The sequence below is a fragment of the Eptatretus burgeri genome, chromosome 13 (genome assembly GCF_056783735.1).
Source record: "Eptatretus burgeri isolate ZD-2024b chromosome 13, Ebu_testis_v1, whole genome shotgun sequence".
NCBI lineage: Eukaryota > Metazoa > Chordata > Myxini > Myxiniformes > Myxinidae > Eptatretus > Eptatretus burgeri.
The window spans coordinates 10,348,331-10,367,362 of NC_140973.1; the positions used below are offsets into that span (position 1 = coordinate 10,348,331).

Below are 19,032 nucleotides of genomic sequence, written 5' to 3' on the forward strand. Positions count from 1 at the left end.
CGCAAAAAAAAGAAGCTCAAATGAGCTAAGATCCTCGTCCTCTTAATGATGACGTCATAAAAACAAATATGACGTCATTGTGATGTATCAGGTTTGCGATAAATTATCTGTGCTAATGTGCGGCTTGATTCCCGCAAACAAAATTCAAACAGTTTGCCTAGTTTCGGAGATAATGGTATCGGCGATTTCCATCAGCGGCGATATTATAACGTCAACTTTTTCTAGGAAGAATATCCAAAATCGGAGATGGTTACTGCCTGCGCGTGGGCTTTCTGCATATACATGGCAAGTTTCACGAAGATCCGATGAAAACTCTGGGTTGTGAAACAAAAAATGTCAAAAAATAGGAATGACATCATAAAAATTGATATGACGTTATAGTGATGTATCATATGTGCGGTAATTCATCTCTGGTAATGCCCTGTTCGATTCCCGCAAACAGAATTCAAAAAGCTTGCCGAGTTTCGGAGGTAATTTTTTCGGCGATTTCCATTAGCGGAGATTTTTTGACATCATAACTTTTTTTTCTAGGAGGAATTTTCAACATCGGAGATGGTTACTGTCTGTGCAAGGTATTTTTACATATATATGCCAAGTTTGAGGAAGTTTCGATGAAAACTGTAGGCTGTAAAACAAAAAAGTCCACAAGAAGAAGATGAAGAACAACAACCTGAGTTAGACTTAGAGATCCTCCATGAGGATCTAAAAAAATTCCCAATCCAGGATGGCGGATCCTTTACACGCTGTAATTTCATGTCAAATCGCCGACCAACTCAGAGATTCAAACAAGATTCCACAGTTCACCGCTACTCCCGCATATTCAACAACATCCCTCCCCTTCCTCCAATATCTCGCTCCACAAACACCTAACTACCTCCTCAATCCAACGCTAACTCCGCAAATAACATTTTAAACGCTATTCCTGCTGACATCCAGGAGGCAGAATGATCTCTATCTCAAGTCAACACTTGCCAATTTGAATGTACAGTAAAGTAACATCAGCAAATGGATGCAGGTTTTAATTGCCATGTGTAAATACAATAAAAGTGATGGCTCAAAATTCTTTAAAAAACATCAATCCAGGCCAATGATATGTGCTGGTATCGTGAGAGTAGTCTATGCATCCCCCTATTTGAATTACTGAATTAGAATTGGTGAGAATCAATTTTCACCTATTTTTCAGAGAGATACAAGATTTTTAAAGCCATTGTTTGTGTTTTTGGACAAGAGCTCAGATTGTTGAACAACTTAGCTTAATACAGCAATCCTTGGTTTATGATCTCATATGTCGATGAAAAAAACAACTCGTATAATTAAGAATCTAAAACAGTATAACTGATGTGACTAGAGCGGCACTCGGTAGAGCGCAGACCTCCACCAGGCTGAACAGCTTACGTATTGTATCCCACTGATGGGCTGAATCAAAATCGAATTGACTTGTTCTTATCACCTAACCAACTCATCCACCTAGTTTTGACAAAACTCGTCCACAACTTTTTGAGATATCGTGCTCAGAGACAAACAGACAGACTGATAGGGATCAAAAGATAACCGCCATCCATCTTCGGTGGTGGAGGTAAATATTGATAATTCCCATCTCACGAGAGTCCAGACTGATACGTGGAGTATCTAGCTACCCGTACCACTTTAGGACAGACGTATGGTCCGGTTGAGAGTAACAATTTTAAACCTGAAGTCATCAAATTTAAATATTGTAAGTGAAATTGGAATGCGGAGCGCTTTGGGAATGTTTTGTGTGAAATGCTGTTCTGGCAGTTCCAGCAGAGTTTGGACAAGCTGTATGTCACTCAACAGGAAAAGCCATTAGATAGGGTTCTGCTGATTGCAAGGCCGATTGCTTTTGTTATGACTGCCATTCGATTGCTCATGGTTCATAAACATTACTAAGTGTTCTCTCGCCAAGGCAAACACCCAATTCAACGAGTGAGTCCAATGGAGTCGATTGGGGGGGGGGGGGGTGAAGGGGGGCATTAGATCAGTGTGAAGACTGAATTGGAGAGATACAGGTTTAGAAATAATTCTGCACGAAAACCGATGTTATCGACAAGTTGATGAAGGTGGCAATTGAAGGTCTCGTGTCGATGTTGTTTTCAGAGCATTATTAAGATTGCCAAACTTTAAAATACAGGACAAGTATAATGTCTTACAAGAACAATAGTTTATTCCTTATTTGTTATCTGACAATGAATTACATCAATTAGACTTTTTCATATTCTTGTATCTTATGCCTTATGTTGTTCAGTTTCTCAAATTGGGATGGGAATGAAAATGCTATGGCCAATGAAAAGGGAGTGCCACCCAAAATATCCCTGCCCAAATAGGGAAAAGGTTGCAGAGCAGAGTCAAGAATGAAAGTTCGTACAAAATAGTAAATGAAGCAAAGGTTTCATCCAAATAATTTCACTCCATGTGAATATCGTGTGTGTGGAGCGAAAAGCGAGGAAAACGAATAAAATACATCTCGGAAATCAAAAGGTTATCCACATTCCTCTTTGTAATCTCATGAGACCATTTTGTACAGTCAAAGCTCATGTTAGAGCTGGAACACTGAATGGATCAGGATGCAAAAGGAACAGCAGAGAGAGAGAGAGAGAGAGAGAGAGAGAGAGAGAGAGAGAGAGAGAGAGAGAGAGAGAGAGAGAGAGAGAGAGAGAGAGAGAGAGAGAGAGAGAGAGAGAGAGAGAGATATATATATATATATATATATATATATATATATATATATATATATATATATATATATATATATATATATATATATATATATGGAGGGTGGGGTGGAGGGGAGGATACTAACTGCAGAGAGAGGGGTGAAACACCAACAGCAGATTTGAAGGACAAAATAGACAGAGACTTGGACAAATAATGGGTGCAGGGAGGAAAGAGGGGTAGGGGAGGATGCACCGGGTGGACAAGATGGATCCAGAGGGAAACTCTCAGGAAGGAAAAACTGGAAATTTGGAAGGAGTGGGCTTGGGGTGGGGGAAGGCATGTTAACAGGGGTAGACATTATCATGGTTTGGATTGGAGATGATCTGAGATGGTGGTTAACAGCTGTCTTCAAGACTTGGAGGGAGGAGAGCAACAAATGAGTGGTGCTCAGCAGTGATCCTGGATTTAGGTAGTTTCACCATAAGGTGGTTTATTTATTTATTTATTTATTTATTTGTATCCAGCCTGTGGCTGCTTGGCTGCATCATTTTCTGGGGACGCTGCTGATGCAATGCCCCCATTACCAGTAAGCTGGTCTCATTTTGTTGACCTCAGAAGGATGGCAGGTTGTCAACCCATCTGGTGTTAATTCAATGAAAAAGGGGCTTGAACTCAAGACCTTAGGATCTTAAGCCAACCACCTTAGCCATTTCGCCAACACCAGGCTTAGCAGGTTGATGATGGACCACATGCATTCTGCAGAAACTTGGGTGGGGGACGAGGGGGGCAAAGCATGGAAAGAGCAGTGGGTGCAAGACCAGAAAGGAGGCGGTAGAAAATAGAGAGACCACAGACCTGACTGTGATAGGAAAATGAAAGGCTCATAGACTCAGCTTCATCGTGGGAGATTCCAATGATCCTGAGATTTCTCATGATTGAAAGACGTACAACAAGTGTGTTGACCAGCCAGTGATTTTTTGTCAAGGTCTGAAGAGAGGGAAGAGACTTTGGAATAAAGAAGAGTTTACACCACAGTTAATTCATGGACATCTGAGTAGAACTGGCATCTTTCGCAAACATTGGCAAGTTATCTCCGGCACTCTGCACAAATTCAGAATTCCTTTCCTGACTGACTCCTGGTAAGGCAACAGCAAACCGGCCGGTAAAGTTCTTGTCCAGGAACTTATTTGGTAACACTGACATTCTGTCAAGAGTATGGTACTCTGATTTCAATGAAACGTGACCACAACCTTCATCACCCATGATGTAGTAAAGTTTGTTCACAGCATTAAAAAAAAAACAACTATCAGGGTCTACGGGGGTCTGTGGGGGATTGGAGTGACTGTTGCTCCTGATCCAGGTGATCTTCAGGACTCACAGTCCTATTTTTTTTTTAAATTTCAGGCGTGCATGGTGAAATTATTTATTCCTGATTTTTATTTAATTATTACCTATGACCAGTACAAACATACTAAAACATGTTCGAGCGTTTTTGTGAAAACTTTGCAAACTGTAATAATTTTTTTTTTTGATCGTTTTTTTGCATGAGTTGTGAAATACATACATGGACTAGTGGGTGACTGGTGAGTGAAATTAAGTTACAAGTTCAGCTTACATTCTCATTCAGTCATCCTTCAATAATGCCAATAATTATCTAGAAAGAAAGAATAAATGCATCAAACCTCTTTCTCAAACTTTCTTGCATTCTGCAAAAATGAAACTTTCGATGAGTCTGCGTGTGATATATTTCAGTGTAATACTTGGCAAGCTGACTTGGCAAACTCATGTTGACACGAAGATTTTATGCCAAAACAAAAAATCGAAGCCATTTTCCATCATCCTCTTGTAAACACGTCATTTATTTTTTATCACATCGGACTAAGTTAACTTATTTGGTTAGACATTTTTTTCACACCACATCTGAAGTCGTGGGGATGCCAAAGTCATCAAAGAGGAAATACTGCAGAAACCCATTAATAGTGATGATCGTAGCAGCGCTGGCTATCGTTAATCTCCGCCAGCCCTTCTCGACTCCTACGCAGCGGAGCATACTCTGGGCAGCGTGAGAGCCATGGACAGCTGGAGCTTGTTTGCTGAGCGTGCATTGGAAGGAAAATCTGACTCCAGTTCGGTTTCCCAAGCATGACATGCAATTTATTTTTTGAATGTGCATCCTGGGAAATGCTCATAGTATTACAGAGATAACCACAACGTTTTAAAAAGATTTGTCTTAAAGAAGTGTATGAAGCAATAAGTATGTATTTGGTCCGATATATTTTTGCAGGAATGTGTCTAAGACGGTTTGGTAACGAAATGTTATGAAAACAATTGTTCAGACTATTTGAAATAAATTCAGCTTGTATCTGCATTTTACAATCTTCAAAGTTTAAATATACTTATGAAGAGATGGATTTTTGTCCTCAATGAGGGCATTACCATAATGCTGATGATGTGGAGAGGGAGGGAAAACATTTATTATGGGAGACAATTGGACTTATTATGACCATAAGCATTTTAACAGGATTCATTTTAATAATGCATAACCTTTAATCTTAATCTTTTTTAAATTAAGAATTTATAAACAAACTCTCAAAGCTCTTGCTTCAGACCCTCCTCCTCTACCCCCACACCTTTCCCAATATATCCTCCTACCTGCTTCTTCCTTCTCCCTACCAACTTGCTCCCTTTCTTTTCTCAGTTCTCTTTTTCCCAAATCCTTCCACCACATGTGTACATAATTTACAAATGGCCATATACAGATACTTAAAAACAGAATCTGTTGAGTTTATTTTGAGGGGCAGTAACAGGTACTTCGTTACTGAAAGTTCGAGTGAAAGGGGAAGAGGAATTTCTGTGGGGAAAGTGCGGAAGGATAAAAGGTAACTGGGGTGTGATTTTATTATTTCTTCCTTAAATTGTCTAAAGTCTCATCTGGCTGAACTTGTACATATACCAATTGGAGGACAAAACAGAATGACACATCACTGTGCTTTTACATACATTTGCAAGGACATAGATGACAATGGACAAATCAACAATACACATTTCATCTGCAATCCTATCCTCATAAGATAAGTCATTTGATGGGAACACAAAACATGTTTAAGTAGTATCTCTCTAAAAACACGGAACTTTTGTCTTCACTTACAATACTCAAACGTATTAGTCTTTCCCGTAAAAAAATGGACGGAGATTATGTTTTCGCCCCTGTTTGTTTGTCTGTGAGCACAATATCTAAAAAAGTTGCGGACGGATTCGGAACGAAATTTGGTGGGCAGGTTGGGTGGGCAGCCAAGGATGAATTGATTCGATTTTGGTGAAGGTCCGAATCCGGATACGAGAACGTTCTAAGTGATTCTTCACCTTTGAGTGATGGGGCCAAAATGTCTCAAAAAGTTGTGGACGGGTTACGACAAAACTTGGTGGACGAGTTGGTTCGGTGACAAGAACAAGCCGATTGGATTTTGGTTCAGGTCCGGATGCAGATCAGGCCTATCAGTGGGATACCGAATGTAAGCTGTTCAGCCTGGCAGAGATATGCGCTCCACCGAGTGCTGTTCTATTTGTCAAAGCTTTTGTCTTTTAATTTTTTTAATTTTTTTTAAAAGCAAATCTTTAACCGGAATATATATATATATATATATATATATATATATATATATATATATATATATATATATATATATATATATATATATAAATATATATATATATATATATATATATATATATATATATATATTAGCTTCAATTAAACCATACATGGAAGACGTGATGTTGGTGCTTTCATTGATAATGATGACGTGTCCTATTTCCATATATGGTTAAATACTATGATCGTTTTATGGGTTGACTACATGAGGAATCATGGCATTGATTACCCAAACTCAGCTTGTACAGGGATTTGGAACTTGGTCAGGGCTCTGCCTCAAGGACCGGTGCGATTGGTGTATATGGGATGTGAAAATTTCCACTGAAAGGCCATATGTGATTTGAACCCACACCAGTGGAAGGTTGACTAAGTGATTAATAAGGTGTCATGTACCATCACAGCACCACCAACAGTTAAAATTTTATTTTCATGGGGATTTGATACACAGCCAATTGATTGGCATGTAACATTAGCTTGGTTTTGAAAAGTCCAAAATATTAATCCATAACATTAGGTTGACTTTTATAATACAACATTATATCACCTGCAATAATAGCGCTTAAAATATTTTTTGGAAGAATAACAGTGATAATGGTGGAAGAAGGATAATTTTGAAGAGCCACATTTTTTCCGTCACGTCGCAGCTGGATAAAGCAGTGTTCCATAAAGACAGTTTTGCATGTGACATAGAGAGGAGGTAACCTTGAAGGAAGTTCTGTTTGCTGCCCTCTGTGACCCTCGCTCCAACACAGGAAGTACGTGAGAACAGCCGGCCTGCTGCCCATACAGGGAGGACATAAAACTGCCTTTTAAGTGTATATCTTGGAACTTCGGACAAATGCGTCGGATCTCAAACAAAGCAAACAAGACAACGTGTTATGTTTGAGTTAGTTTCTCGGCTCTTTATGAAGTTTTATACATAACAAACGTCAATTTACAACACTAATCATGCTACACCTCGGAATTAATTTATTGCTTTTGACATTTATTCAAATAATATACTCACTGATAGAATAAAGTGAACCACGATCAGAATCACTTGATTATTTGACATTAAAAAAAATAATAATGCACTGATTGACTAATAGAACAGAGTCAACATTATCGCTGTTTTGCATGTGCGAAGATTTTGGGCAAAAACAATTCCCGGAGAGCTGTTCCGTAACCGTAGGCGCATTGTAATGTTGTTTTGGGTGTATTATCCTGGGTCTCTTAAGAGCTGTGGCATCAAGCAGGAGTGTGGTCTTGGAACCGCGACCCCGGCACAGTGACCTGCCGCCGACTCCGGCTCCAGACGGGTGGCTGAACGACCGGCTCCATTTGATTTGCGAGACGACGTGGCGTCTGCGCGGTCCTGCCTGCTGTTGTGCCTTTGTTCCTGCCATTTGTTGTTTTTTTTCCCCCCCTCTGGTATTTTTGCTCCTTGGCTTCAAACCAGGTCCCCAGCCAGCACTACTGAGTGCTCACTGACCTTTACAAAAACCACACTATATTGTTTGACATCACAATTGGCAAGGGACAAATTGTGTAGCAACGGTTTGTTTGCAGTGATTGTCTGTATCTTGTGTCACAACTGTTTCATGTACATATGCAACAGCTTTTAGCTAGTGGAGTGTTTATGCAAATGGAGAAGGCCTGTGCTCTTGACAGAGCTTCGGGGCGCCCATGGCGAGTCTTGAATGTTTCCGTGGCAAAGGAACAATCCTCGACAAGTTTCCACTCTGTCGCAGGGTGCGGAAATATCCACCGAGCAGGCATAGGAATCGAACGCACACTAGTGAGGGCCTTAACCCAACAAGGCTTTAACCATTTCACTACCAAGCAAGCCAATCCTTTACAAGTATCCGTGACAAAGTTGGAGATTTCATTGTTGCTTGGGTTTTGGTTCTTCCTTTAATTATTATGATCTGTACTTTGCCTGATCGGTCAGTTTTGAGGTAGTATTCCTGCCTTTGAGTTCCCAAGTGTATGTTCGTTTACCCATCGGAATATTATTACTTTTGTAAATCAAAGAAAATATTTTTTCTTTGCAAATGTTGGTGTGTCTTGGACTATCATGAGTATTTCATTTTAAAAGGACTTTGAACGTCCCTCGTGTGTGTGTGTGTGTGTGTGTGTGTGTGTGTGTGTTTCCTTTAGAGTGGATGTTAAGCAGGCTGCGTCCCATCTACCAGCACTTGTTGGGGAAATTATTTATCCTATAGTCTTTCAAAAAGAGTTAGCCAATGTGTGCTGGCTCTCGCTCAAATCTTTATACAGTGAGCAAATGGAAAACCTCCAAGCATATCCGTTTAATTTTGCGACTCCTTTTAACAACACTTAATTTATTCTCAAGAAGAATGTTGGATCAGATCGAATGACCTTTATTTAACTTTTAAGTCAAGCTGGTACAAGTTATGTAGAATTTTCCTCTGAGGGTAGAGCACAGACATTTTGAAAAGTTTCCTGATACTTGTGAAATCACACTCAGAATTAATGTATTGAGTGTTAGTATTCATTTAGTACAACATATGATTTTATCTGATGAATCTCAACTCTCTTGGCATATTTTAGTTAATGATATACATTGATAATACTGAACAGTATAAGAGAGATGTTTGTCTGTCTTTGGGGAGGCTAAAGTTTTATTTTTTCAAAATGCCAACAGGATTAGAACAGCATCGGGCAATGCTGAGTATCCCGACTAGTTATTGATAAAAGCAACTCGTTTAGCAAGATTAATTAACTGAGATTTGAAGGTTTTTCTTCATTGATAACTGAGATTTGAAGGTATCCAGATCCAGATCTTCACCAAAAATCTAATCATTTCGTCCTTGTCACACACCCAACTGGTTCTCCAAACTTTGTCCGAATCCGGTAACCACTCTTTGAGATATCCTGTTCACAGACAGAGATGGGTGAAAACATAACATCCACTCACCTTTGGCGGTGGAGGTAATCAACGCTAAGACGAGCAAACAGATAGAAAGAGAAAACCCAAATACCAAATACATCTCATACAAATACCTTGTGCCCATGACCGGACCCTGGCTCTCCCAAGCACGTATGCATAATTTGAGGGAGATTGCCCAGCAGTTTTCGAATCTATAAGGTTCAGAAATAGAGAATTGTCAAATTTTAATGTGATGAGAAAATAATCCTTGGTAGTGGTCGTATGGCAGCTTAGCTGCCGGGGTAGCTATCATTTCTTGAAGCATGACGGTGTCGCTGATGCAGTGCCCCTCTACCAGTACACACACTGGAACTGGTACTCATTTCGCCGACCTCGGAAGGATGACAGGCTGAGTCAACCCCCTGGTGTATCAATTCAGCGGCCGACAGGGCTTGAACTCAGGACCCTAGGATCCAAAGCTACCACCCTAATTACTGAGCCAACACCAGGCTAAATAATCCTTAATGTCAACTTACGATCAGCAGTGCATGGCAAGTCAGCAGAAAAATAGGTAGAGTCAGGGTGGATGGCCTCACTTGCCAGGAACCAATGACAGTGCACCGAGCCTTACACAGCCAATCAGCAGCTGCTCGCGACTTGCACGTGAAGCATAGTCTTCGTTTGCTTTGTCTGGGTGCTTATCAATGCAACTAATGAAACATTTTTTTGTCCAAACCAAATATTGTACTGCCTGAGTCCTGAGCGATGAATGTGGAACCATTTTTTTTACTTTGTGGTTCCATTTTTTTTTACTTTGTGCGACCAGTGCGTGGTTTGGAAAGAGATGCAAAACGGACACACATAAACATTGGGTCTTATTGTCGGGTCAGACAGTTCTGTTAACACGGACCGACTGAGCTGGAGATCTTATAAAGGCCTTCACAGATCCCAAAATGGTATTTAAGTTACTGCGTTAAATACTATAATTACTATTCCCCGAGGATTACCCAAATGAAAACCAAACCTGGCGGTGTAATGTGCGGGAGGCAAAGGCGGAAAGATGTTCCTTATCATTAAAATGGGACTAATTGAAAAGAATTCCAGGGATAAGGAAGACAGGACACTATAAATATCACTGAACAAACCAAGCGGTCGACAGACACAAAGAGGGACGATGGACGTGCAATTTGTATACAGAAGAGATAATGCAGAACCCCAACTATTGGTGCAAAATACTAAACTCACACAAGGAACAAAGGGGCAGGCAAGGGCTTGTGGCAGGCATCAGCTGATTGTAGCACAAAGCGAAATGTGGCTCAAGGAGCAATGAGGAGACCAGGAGAGAAGGTTGTGGCCAAGTAGAGGGAAGGAGAGAGATGTTTCTCCCTTCAAGGTCCAGCTCCAACTGCTACACACAGTGTGATCAAGGCCCTCGTATACTCTCGGACTGCTTTCACAGGCAGCGAGTCCCATGATTGGCCACCCCCTGCTTTTGGATGGTGTCAATCTTCCGGGTCTCTCTACCCTGTGGGATGGCCCTGAACAAAAGTGTTCCAGTCTCCTCCAGGCTTCCGCAGTCGACCTTGCCACTTTGGCTTACCTTCCACTGGACAAACAGTTCGTGTTGTTTCTGCTTTACAAGCGTGATGTGCTTTCCGGTGCCTTCATGCCCACAAGTCCTCCACCTGGCCTCGCCTAATAACAGGAGGTTTTGCACAATACAACCCTACTCTATCTGCATTAAAGTTTACTCACCGCCTCCTTGGTGTATGTTTAACAAGCTGACCTGCTTCTGCCATTTTCCCTGATACAGATATATAAACCTAAGCTACAATAATCACATGGTCCATACTATTCTTAACACAAACTATCTTTGGATCTCCCCGCCCCTCTTCCACTTAGCATTATTATACAGAATTAACGTGCACATGTCATTCTTACGTCGCATGTGAACTACCGTCGTCACTACGAAGGGCAACCATCAATTGCCACTCAGTCAAGCTTATAACTATTGCTGCATTCCTCTGGTCTTCCTTAATTGAAACACAGTACTTTTTCCCAATACCGTATTTCTGTGTGTAATATTTATCACTCACTGTGAGCATCTGTGACATGATTTACAAGTTGTGTCGTATTGATATTTCTTTGTGATTTTTACATTCTGACAAGTTTTCTGATAATCATATATTTCATAATCTCTTCTAAATGAGTGGCGCGTATGATTCAATTAACTTTATAAATGGCAATCTGAGAAAATGATGAGATCGAATCACCCATTGCATCATCATCATCATCATCATCATCATCATCATCATCATCATCATCATCATCATCATTGTACATTTATACAGAGCATCAGTTCTGTCGATGTAGTTTATCAGTCGGGGTTACAGTCTTGGAGAGGTCACCACTCTGATGCGGAATATTCATTTGAGTGAGCAAGAATTTGTAAATTGTTCAGGGTGCCAGTGATGTCTCGCGTCCTCTTCATAAAGAGCACCGTGGGATCTTTAACATCCACCAACTAATTCCGGCAGACGGGACTCCAGGTTAACGTACATCTGAGGGATGGCACACGCATCGATGCATCACCTTGCCTGCAAAACACCAGGTGAGCAGTTTATACGAGCTTGTTCATGATCCGAACCCAGGGTAAGGGTAAACAACTCAGCGGCAAGCACGCTAGGTTATACTGCCAGCCCATTGCATTGTGTGCAGGAACATTTACATTTGTTACTTCATCCACATAAACATTTGACGATGTAACCCGATAAGACTAACACATGCAAGACAGTTAAAGATTCCAATTCCGAAGAGATACATAATCAGTATAAGAAAGGGGAAAAGATGTGGTCTAGTTTTGGAACAAAAAAAGGGTTTAATGTTCTGTCATTGCATTCAATTTCATCAACATTTGGAAGAGTTTTGTGAGTTTCCATCACTTTTTCCTACAAGGCTTGCCTTCTCTGAACTCACTCTCAGCCTGAATGACGCCAGGAAGGCCGCCCTTACCTCAACTGCCTTCCTGTCTGCCGCCCCTCTCCTTAATAATACAGCTGCAATGGCCTAGCAGCATTAAAAAGGGTCACAAAAGTAAACTGTACAGCATTTCAGTTCACCAATGGAACAAAGCTTTACAATATTTATTAGTTTTTCTTGAAGTAAGGAAAGCATTTTGTCCAAGGTTTTGGGCAGGAGTTGCATGTCTGGAAGTTATCTGCTATATATATATATATATATATATATATATATATATATATATATATATATATATATATATATATATATATATATATATATATATATATATATATATATTTTGGCCGAATTGGGAAGCCAGCAAAGCATAAGGATGAGGAATCGCCAACGCCTCTTCACCGCAGCATAAAATCGAGGGAAATGTTCGGAGGAACATTTTTGAATCGATTACCGAATTACTCATTGCCTAGGTTTCATGGATTATAATAAGCAAAGGATCATTACGATTGCTGAAACTTACATCGATCGCCAGTCTTTGCTCTTTTATGTGGCAGACGTAAGGAGACGAGCAACGAGGTTCAAAAGCGACGGTGGTAGGAAGGAATTTAAAGACGCAAAAAATGGATATGTGACATTTGTAGTAATTAAAACTCTATTGAAAGGTTTACAAATCCATAATCCATGTTGAAGATCACATCATGGATTAAATTGTGATGGCGCTCAGTCGTTCAGAAGTGCCACGGAGATTGAAAGTGAAATTTCTGGTTTTTTTCAAGATACATTTACAAAATATTTGTGATAATATGAATATCACGAGAAGGGATTGCAAATTTAATGACGCATCAATTGATTCCATACACATTTGATTTGATGTACCGTACTATTTACAGAGCGTCGGTGTTGCCGAAGCAGTTTCTTGGCAACGGTTATGGGGTTCGGGCTGGATATGCTGGGTGGTTTGCCATAGGTCGCCTACTCTTCACGAAGGACACTGTAGGATCTTTAACGTCCACCAACTACTGCCAGCAGATGGGATGCCCAGTTTAATATCAATCTGAGGAGTGGCGCACACACTGATGAATCACTTTGCATGTGAAATAACTGAATAACAGTTTATGGCTGGGTCGGGAACCAGACAAGACAGCTTGGAGGCGAGCTTGCATACGTCTAGGCCATCCTGCCAGCCGCTTAGCTATGTAAACGAGGTCTAAACAAAACAAGGATGTTCAGATTGGCAGACAAGGTGAGATGAACAATTAAATGGTGAATTCAACTTATGTAATCTCACCACCTACAAGGTGTGTCTGCTTGTTATGTTTGCAACTGAAGTTGATGGTGTACCTCATGGTGATTGATGAACTTGTGTTTTTGACAGGTCAGAGTCGAGCAGCAAGCCGCTGGTGTGCAACTTTTCCAAGTTCCAATAACACCGACAATGACAGGATCAAGTGTGAAGTCGAAACGGACAGCTGTTTTGCGCACTTCAATTCAGGAATCGCCAGAATCGGTAACGGCAGTGCTATCGCAATCTCACAATTCAGCCATGAAACTGTGATTAAGTGAATGATTCTGTGCTTTAAAATCATCACACTATGGGGGTGCTGCGGGTGATCATATGGGATCATGATGAGCATATTAATACGGGAGAGTGACATGATTGGTAGTTAGGAAAGGAAAGAACAAGCCGACAAAGTTCCATATCCAGTTTGTTGGTCTAGTGGGTTTAAGAAAGATTGCCAGAGAGGCCGATGTGCCTTTGCTCGTTGTTTGGATGAAAGAATGAGTTATTTCTCCGAGAAAGCTAAGCAGCGGCGATTCAAGATACCATTTTTCAGCCAGAAGCTCCAGAAATATTACGAATGAAGTTATCATCCAATAAAATTATGACTTTTGTTAAAGGGGGATGAATGCCTTCCATTCTTATCCAGACTGGACACGAGTTACAATGAACATCTTTCAAGGCATTCATTGGCTTTGCAAATCTCCTTTTGTTCGGCCATTGTCATCAGGCTGAAACAATGGTCCGCATAGAGTCAGTGGACCATTCTGACTGTCTTACCATTCACCTTCAACTGGTTCACCCCCAAAGAGGTGGGGGAGTGGATCCTTTTGAGATGTGTGCATTCCTCGGTTTTACATCAGGCTCCCTTGGCTTACTATGGGACGCTACCAGGAATAGTTGATGCACTGTGCCAGATACTCCATATTACACTGGGCTCGGCATTCTTTGTGATAAGTTTGGACTAAAATGTTTGTAACGAAATGGTAAAATTCAATGGTAAATTGACCTCTTGCGAGCAATCTTGCCTGAAACGTGTTTTCTTTAAAAATATCCATATCGATGGGCATTGGCCTCCTTCAACAGGACGAGGTAAGGGCTGACAGGGCAGCCTAGAGGTACGCACACTCGCCTCTAAGCATGGGTTTGAATCCCGACCCAGCTATAAACTCATCCTGGTGTTTCACAGGCAGGGTGATTCATCAATGTGTGGGTGCCATCCCTCGGATAGACATTAAACGGGTGTCTTGTCTGCTGGCATCTGTTGGTAGACGTTAAAGATCTCATGATGTTCTTCATGAAGAGTAGGCAAGCTATTCATTGTCGGCACCATGAACAAATTACAAATTCCTGCCCTGACCCACAGAGGGTATTGCATCAGCGGCACAGCCGTGCCCTCAGCCAATGATGCTACCCCGCAGCCTTGTGCTGCATATGAATGAAGAAAAAGAACAGTATGAGCATCAGGTTTGATTCACAGATGAGAATGTCCCACCCAAGAAAAACAATAGATTAAATTCCTCATAAGAATGTATACTAACATATTATATTCTAAACTCTGGATGGAAGACATCTAGTGCAACCACTCTTAAAAAAAAATCTAATTCCAAGATGAGCACCTGTAATTTTGCAAGGTTATGTAGATCATCACGCGTCCCTTCTCAACTCAATAATTTGCATCAACATGTCAAGAAATCTATCCGTCTGGCTAAATGGATTTCAATTTCCCTTGCAGTGGTAACACTGAAGATATCCAAAGTTGCGGACCACAGGATAGCCCGATTTATTGCTTGCTTGCCTCTGAACTGTCTGGCTCTGAATTTGCTCTACTCGGAAATGTAATTTGACTAAAAAACTGCTGTCCTGGTGCATGACTGTCAGGATGGAATGTTGTATCTCGAAGTATGGCATAGGGCCATTCAAACAACTCATGGTATATGTTGGGTTATTGAAGGACCAAATCCAAGCTGTGGGCTCTCAAAGCACACTTGCTATGACTTGCACACTAAAGCATCAGCTAAATGACATGTTATTCAGGGACAATATACGTAACAAAAGGAGGTGAGGAGGGGACGTTGTAAGAAAATTAAATTTTAAGAAGAGGGAAGGATATAAAGTGTGAAATGTTGGAGGACAAGAGTTGGAAAGGAGAGATGAAGAAAACTGAAAGGGATTTTGGTGAAGATAAGATTAACTACATCAAAAAAAGGGGGATGTAAGGGGCATACAGAGTGGTCAGTTGTATATTATGTACCCAAGTGGAGATGAAGGGAGTAAATCAAGAAAAACTCGAACAGCACCTGGTAGAGTGCACACCTACGCCAGGCTGAACAGTTTACGTTTTGTCTCCACCGACAGGCCGGATCTGGACCCAGACCTTAACTAAAATCTAATTGGCTTGTTCTTGTCACGTACTTAACTCATCTACCAAGTTTAGTCCGTATCTGTTTGAGATATCGTGCCGTATATCATTTTTGGCCCCATCTCTCAGTGGTAAAGAATCACTTAAAAATTCTCGGATCCAGATCTTCACCAAAATGTAATCAATTCGTTGTTGTCACACACCCAACCTGCCCACCAAGTTTTGCCCAAATCCGTCCGTAACTTTTTTGAGATATCCTGCTCACAAACAGACGAACAAACAAACAGACAATAGTACCTCCATCCACCTTCGATGGTGGAGCTAAGAAAATTGAGAAAGGGACGAGAAAGTGAGGGTATAGGGGAGGAAATAGGAAGGAAGTTTGGAGGTGAGTGGAGGAAGTGGAAGGGATGATTAGTGAATGCATAAACGCATCTGCCGGGTCTGGTGATCATCAAACTGAGCTGCCATTATTTTTTTTTGTGAAATTTTAAGTTCATTGATAATAGGTGGAGGTCAACAATGCTATTTATTGTGTACGCAGTTGCCAAGTGCTCTTCTATTTACTCGGTCTCTTCCATGAACCGCAACCTTTGTGCATAAAACTGCTTAAGATTTGAAAGTCCAATGTCAAGCTGTCCTTAGTTTTCTCCAACTATCACTTCGTAATCCATGTGATGGTTTTGTCACCATAAACTTAATTCATCATGCAATATATATATATATATATATATATATATATATATATATATATATATATATATATATATATATATATATATATATATATATATATATATATCAAGACTCAATCACATCTTTCACCGATAATTGGATGGAATAACCAATCAGCTCTCACCTAATCAATTACCCCAGGTGACTATGATTATAAATAAATTAACCCCCATGCTTTTTGTGTCATTTTCCTGGTTGCTTTATGCAGCTTTCTTTGGCTAGAAGAGAAAGTATACACTGTAGTAGAGGGGTGTGCTTACACATTGTAAGCAATAACGAACCGTGCCACCCCATTGTCTTGGGTCACTCACCTGCATTTGATTTTTTATTTCATTTATTTATATTTTGATTTACAGACACTTTCCTATGATTCTGTGATTGTTCTCAGTGCATCAGTTTTCGACGTCCATCAGCATGCAAAATTACCATGTTTCCCCATTGTCTCAGGTCGCTTACTTCCATTTATTTTTTCATTTTTAAAAGTTAATTAATTTTTCATTTGCTGACGCTTTTCGATGGTTCTGTGATTTTTCCCGGTGTATCGGTTTCGATGTCCATCAGTATGCAAAATTTCAGCTTTTTACGTCACCAAGAAGGTGCCGAACTTTAATATCAGTCAGTGCTTAGAATGAGATTTATATATTTGACAAGCCGGTAGGCGGCGATGGGTCGTCGAGCATGGAAACTATAAGATATAGAGCACAATGGATGTCATATAGCGGATAGGGAATCACCTCAAGATTATGCATATCAAATCTCATCCAGTTCCATCGACTGATAACTACTCGGTATCCATTTGAATGAAAAGTACCGAAAATGCGGTTTGAAATCGGAAATCCCCAAAGTTCGAGGGGGTGCTGTGGGTGAACAAAGATCGAAATCGAAAATCCAGCTCGATCGTTTGTGCACAATGTATTCCAGACGATTAGTGTGAATTTTCATGACCATCCGACCATAACCCAAGGAGGAGTTAGCATGTGGCACCTCCAGCTCTCGCATATTATCGATTTTTGCACTAATTGACCTTTGACCCCTGACCTAAGCGAAATTGGTCAATATGTCCTGAGGCAAAGTTGTAGTGCTCATTGAGTACCATGAACCTGCAAAGTTTAATTCGTATCGATGCACTCACCTGGTCGCTAGGGGGCTTTCAATTTTCACCAATTTTCGCGCATACCCTAATTGTAGGGGGCGCTGCGGGTAAGGTATTCCATATATCACAAAAACCGGAATATATTTGATAGAGCATCACCTGTAGATCATTCGTGCCAAATTTCATAACCCTACGTGGGATAATGGCTTTCGGAATTGATTTCACATCAACGGTAGCGATTTTGAAGGTTTTTCGGTTCTTGCTAGGGAACCAAAGCGTCCCGAGCAACTATCACAATTTCCAAAGCACGAGGTCATAAGATGTACCTACCACTCGAGTTTGGTCAAAATCCGCCCACGTTTACTACCAATTATGCTGATGACAAACGAACAAACATCCAAACAAACAGACAGAATTACTGACAATAAGGGTCACCTATTTCGGCGACCCAACAGATGGGTGAAAACATAACCTCTGTCCACCTTCAGTGACAGAGGTAATAAAAACACACAATCAGAGTTATATCATCGATTTAAAAATGCAACCTGCAAAATGAAGTCCCATACGACCCGAGCTGCTGAACCTCTCAACAAGAGATTAAAAAATAAATAAATACCTCAACTATTCAACTTCGTACCACCGAGTTTCAAAGAGCAGGTCTGGAAATTCATTCATTGGAAGTCTGCGGCATCCGATGAAGAGACTACTTTTGTAGTTTAAGACACGATCCTCTGCTGAACAATCTAGGATTCAATTCCCAATGTATTCAAAATATCCTTTTAAAGAACCAAAAAAGCAAATATTTTGAGCTGTGCTTGCAGGAATGCTGCATCTTGGAGGCTTCGATCACCATGTTAAGTTGGCTATTACATCTGCTTGTACAAGATTTGCTTGTGAGTGTTCCAAACTGAACCATGAGCTCACGATGCAGGGAACCTATGTTAAAACCCCACGTACGATATGCAAGTATCTATTGTCTACTAGTGTCATTGTCATGGATGTAAAAGCCCACTCATGTCAACTAATCCACTTCTCCTTTATGCAATGTATGTATGAGCTCCTCCATGAGACTTTTTTCTTTACAAAAGTCAAGGATCATGGAAGAAGAGCAGGTTGAAAAATGTTAAGGACGCAACATCGGTGGTGCCACGGGGCTGGCAGGTACGCACACTTGCCTTTCAGCTATCTTACCTGAGTTTGAATCCCGACCCAGCTATAAACTGTCATCCGGGTGTTTCACAGGCAAAGTGATCTATCATTCGGTGTGCCGTTCCTCGGATGGACATTAAACTAGGTGTCCCATCTGCCTACATGAGTTGGTGGATGTTCAAGATCCCATGATGTCCTTCCTGAAGAGTAGGCAAGCTATCGCCGGCACCATGAACAA

The 19,032-nt window shown here is 40.7% G+C and overlaps 1 protein-coding gene across 3 annotated transcripts in view; it reads left to right on the top strand.

Annotated features, from left to right (window-relative positions):
• The window catches only part of LOC147013825 (bone morphogenetic protein receptor type-2-like), a 69,702-nt gene that overhangs the window by 17,396 nt on the left and 33,274 nt on the right, over positions 1 to 19,032 (top strand). For 2 of the 3 annotated variants that reach the window (XM_085851087.1, XM_085851086.1), the window contains exon 2: positions 13,552 to 13,683. In XM_085851087.1, the coding sequence (XP_085707213.1) occupies positions 13,552 to 13,683 (132 nt within the window). Of the gene's footprint in view, positions 1 to 11,750; positions 11,809 to 13,551; positions 13,684 to 19,032 lie in introns of those variants that run through there. The other variant, XM_085851088.1, reaches the window with a different exon arrangement.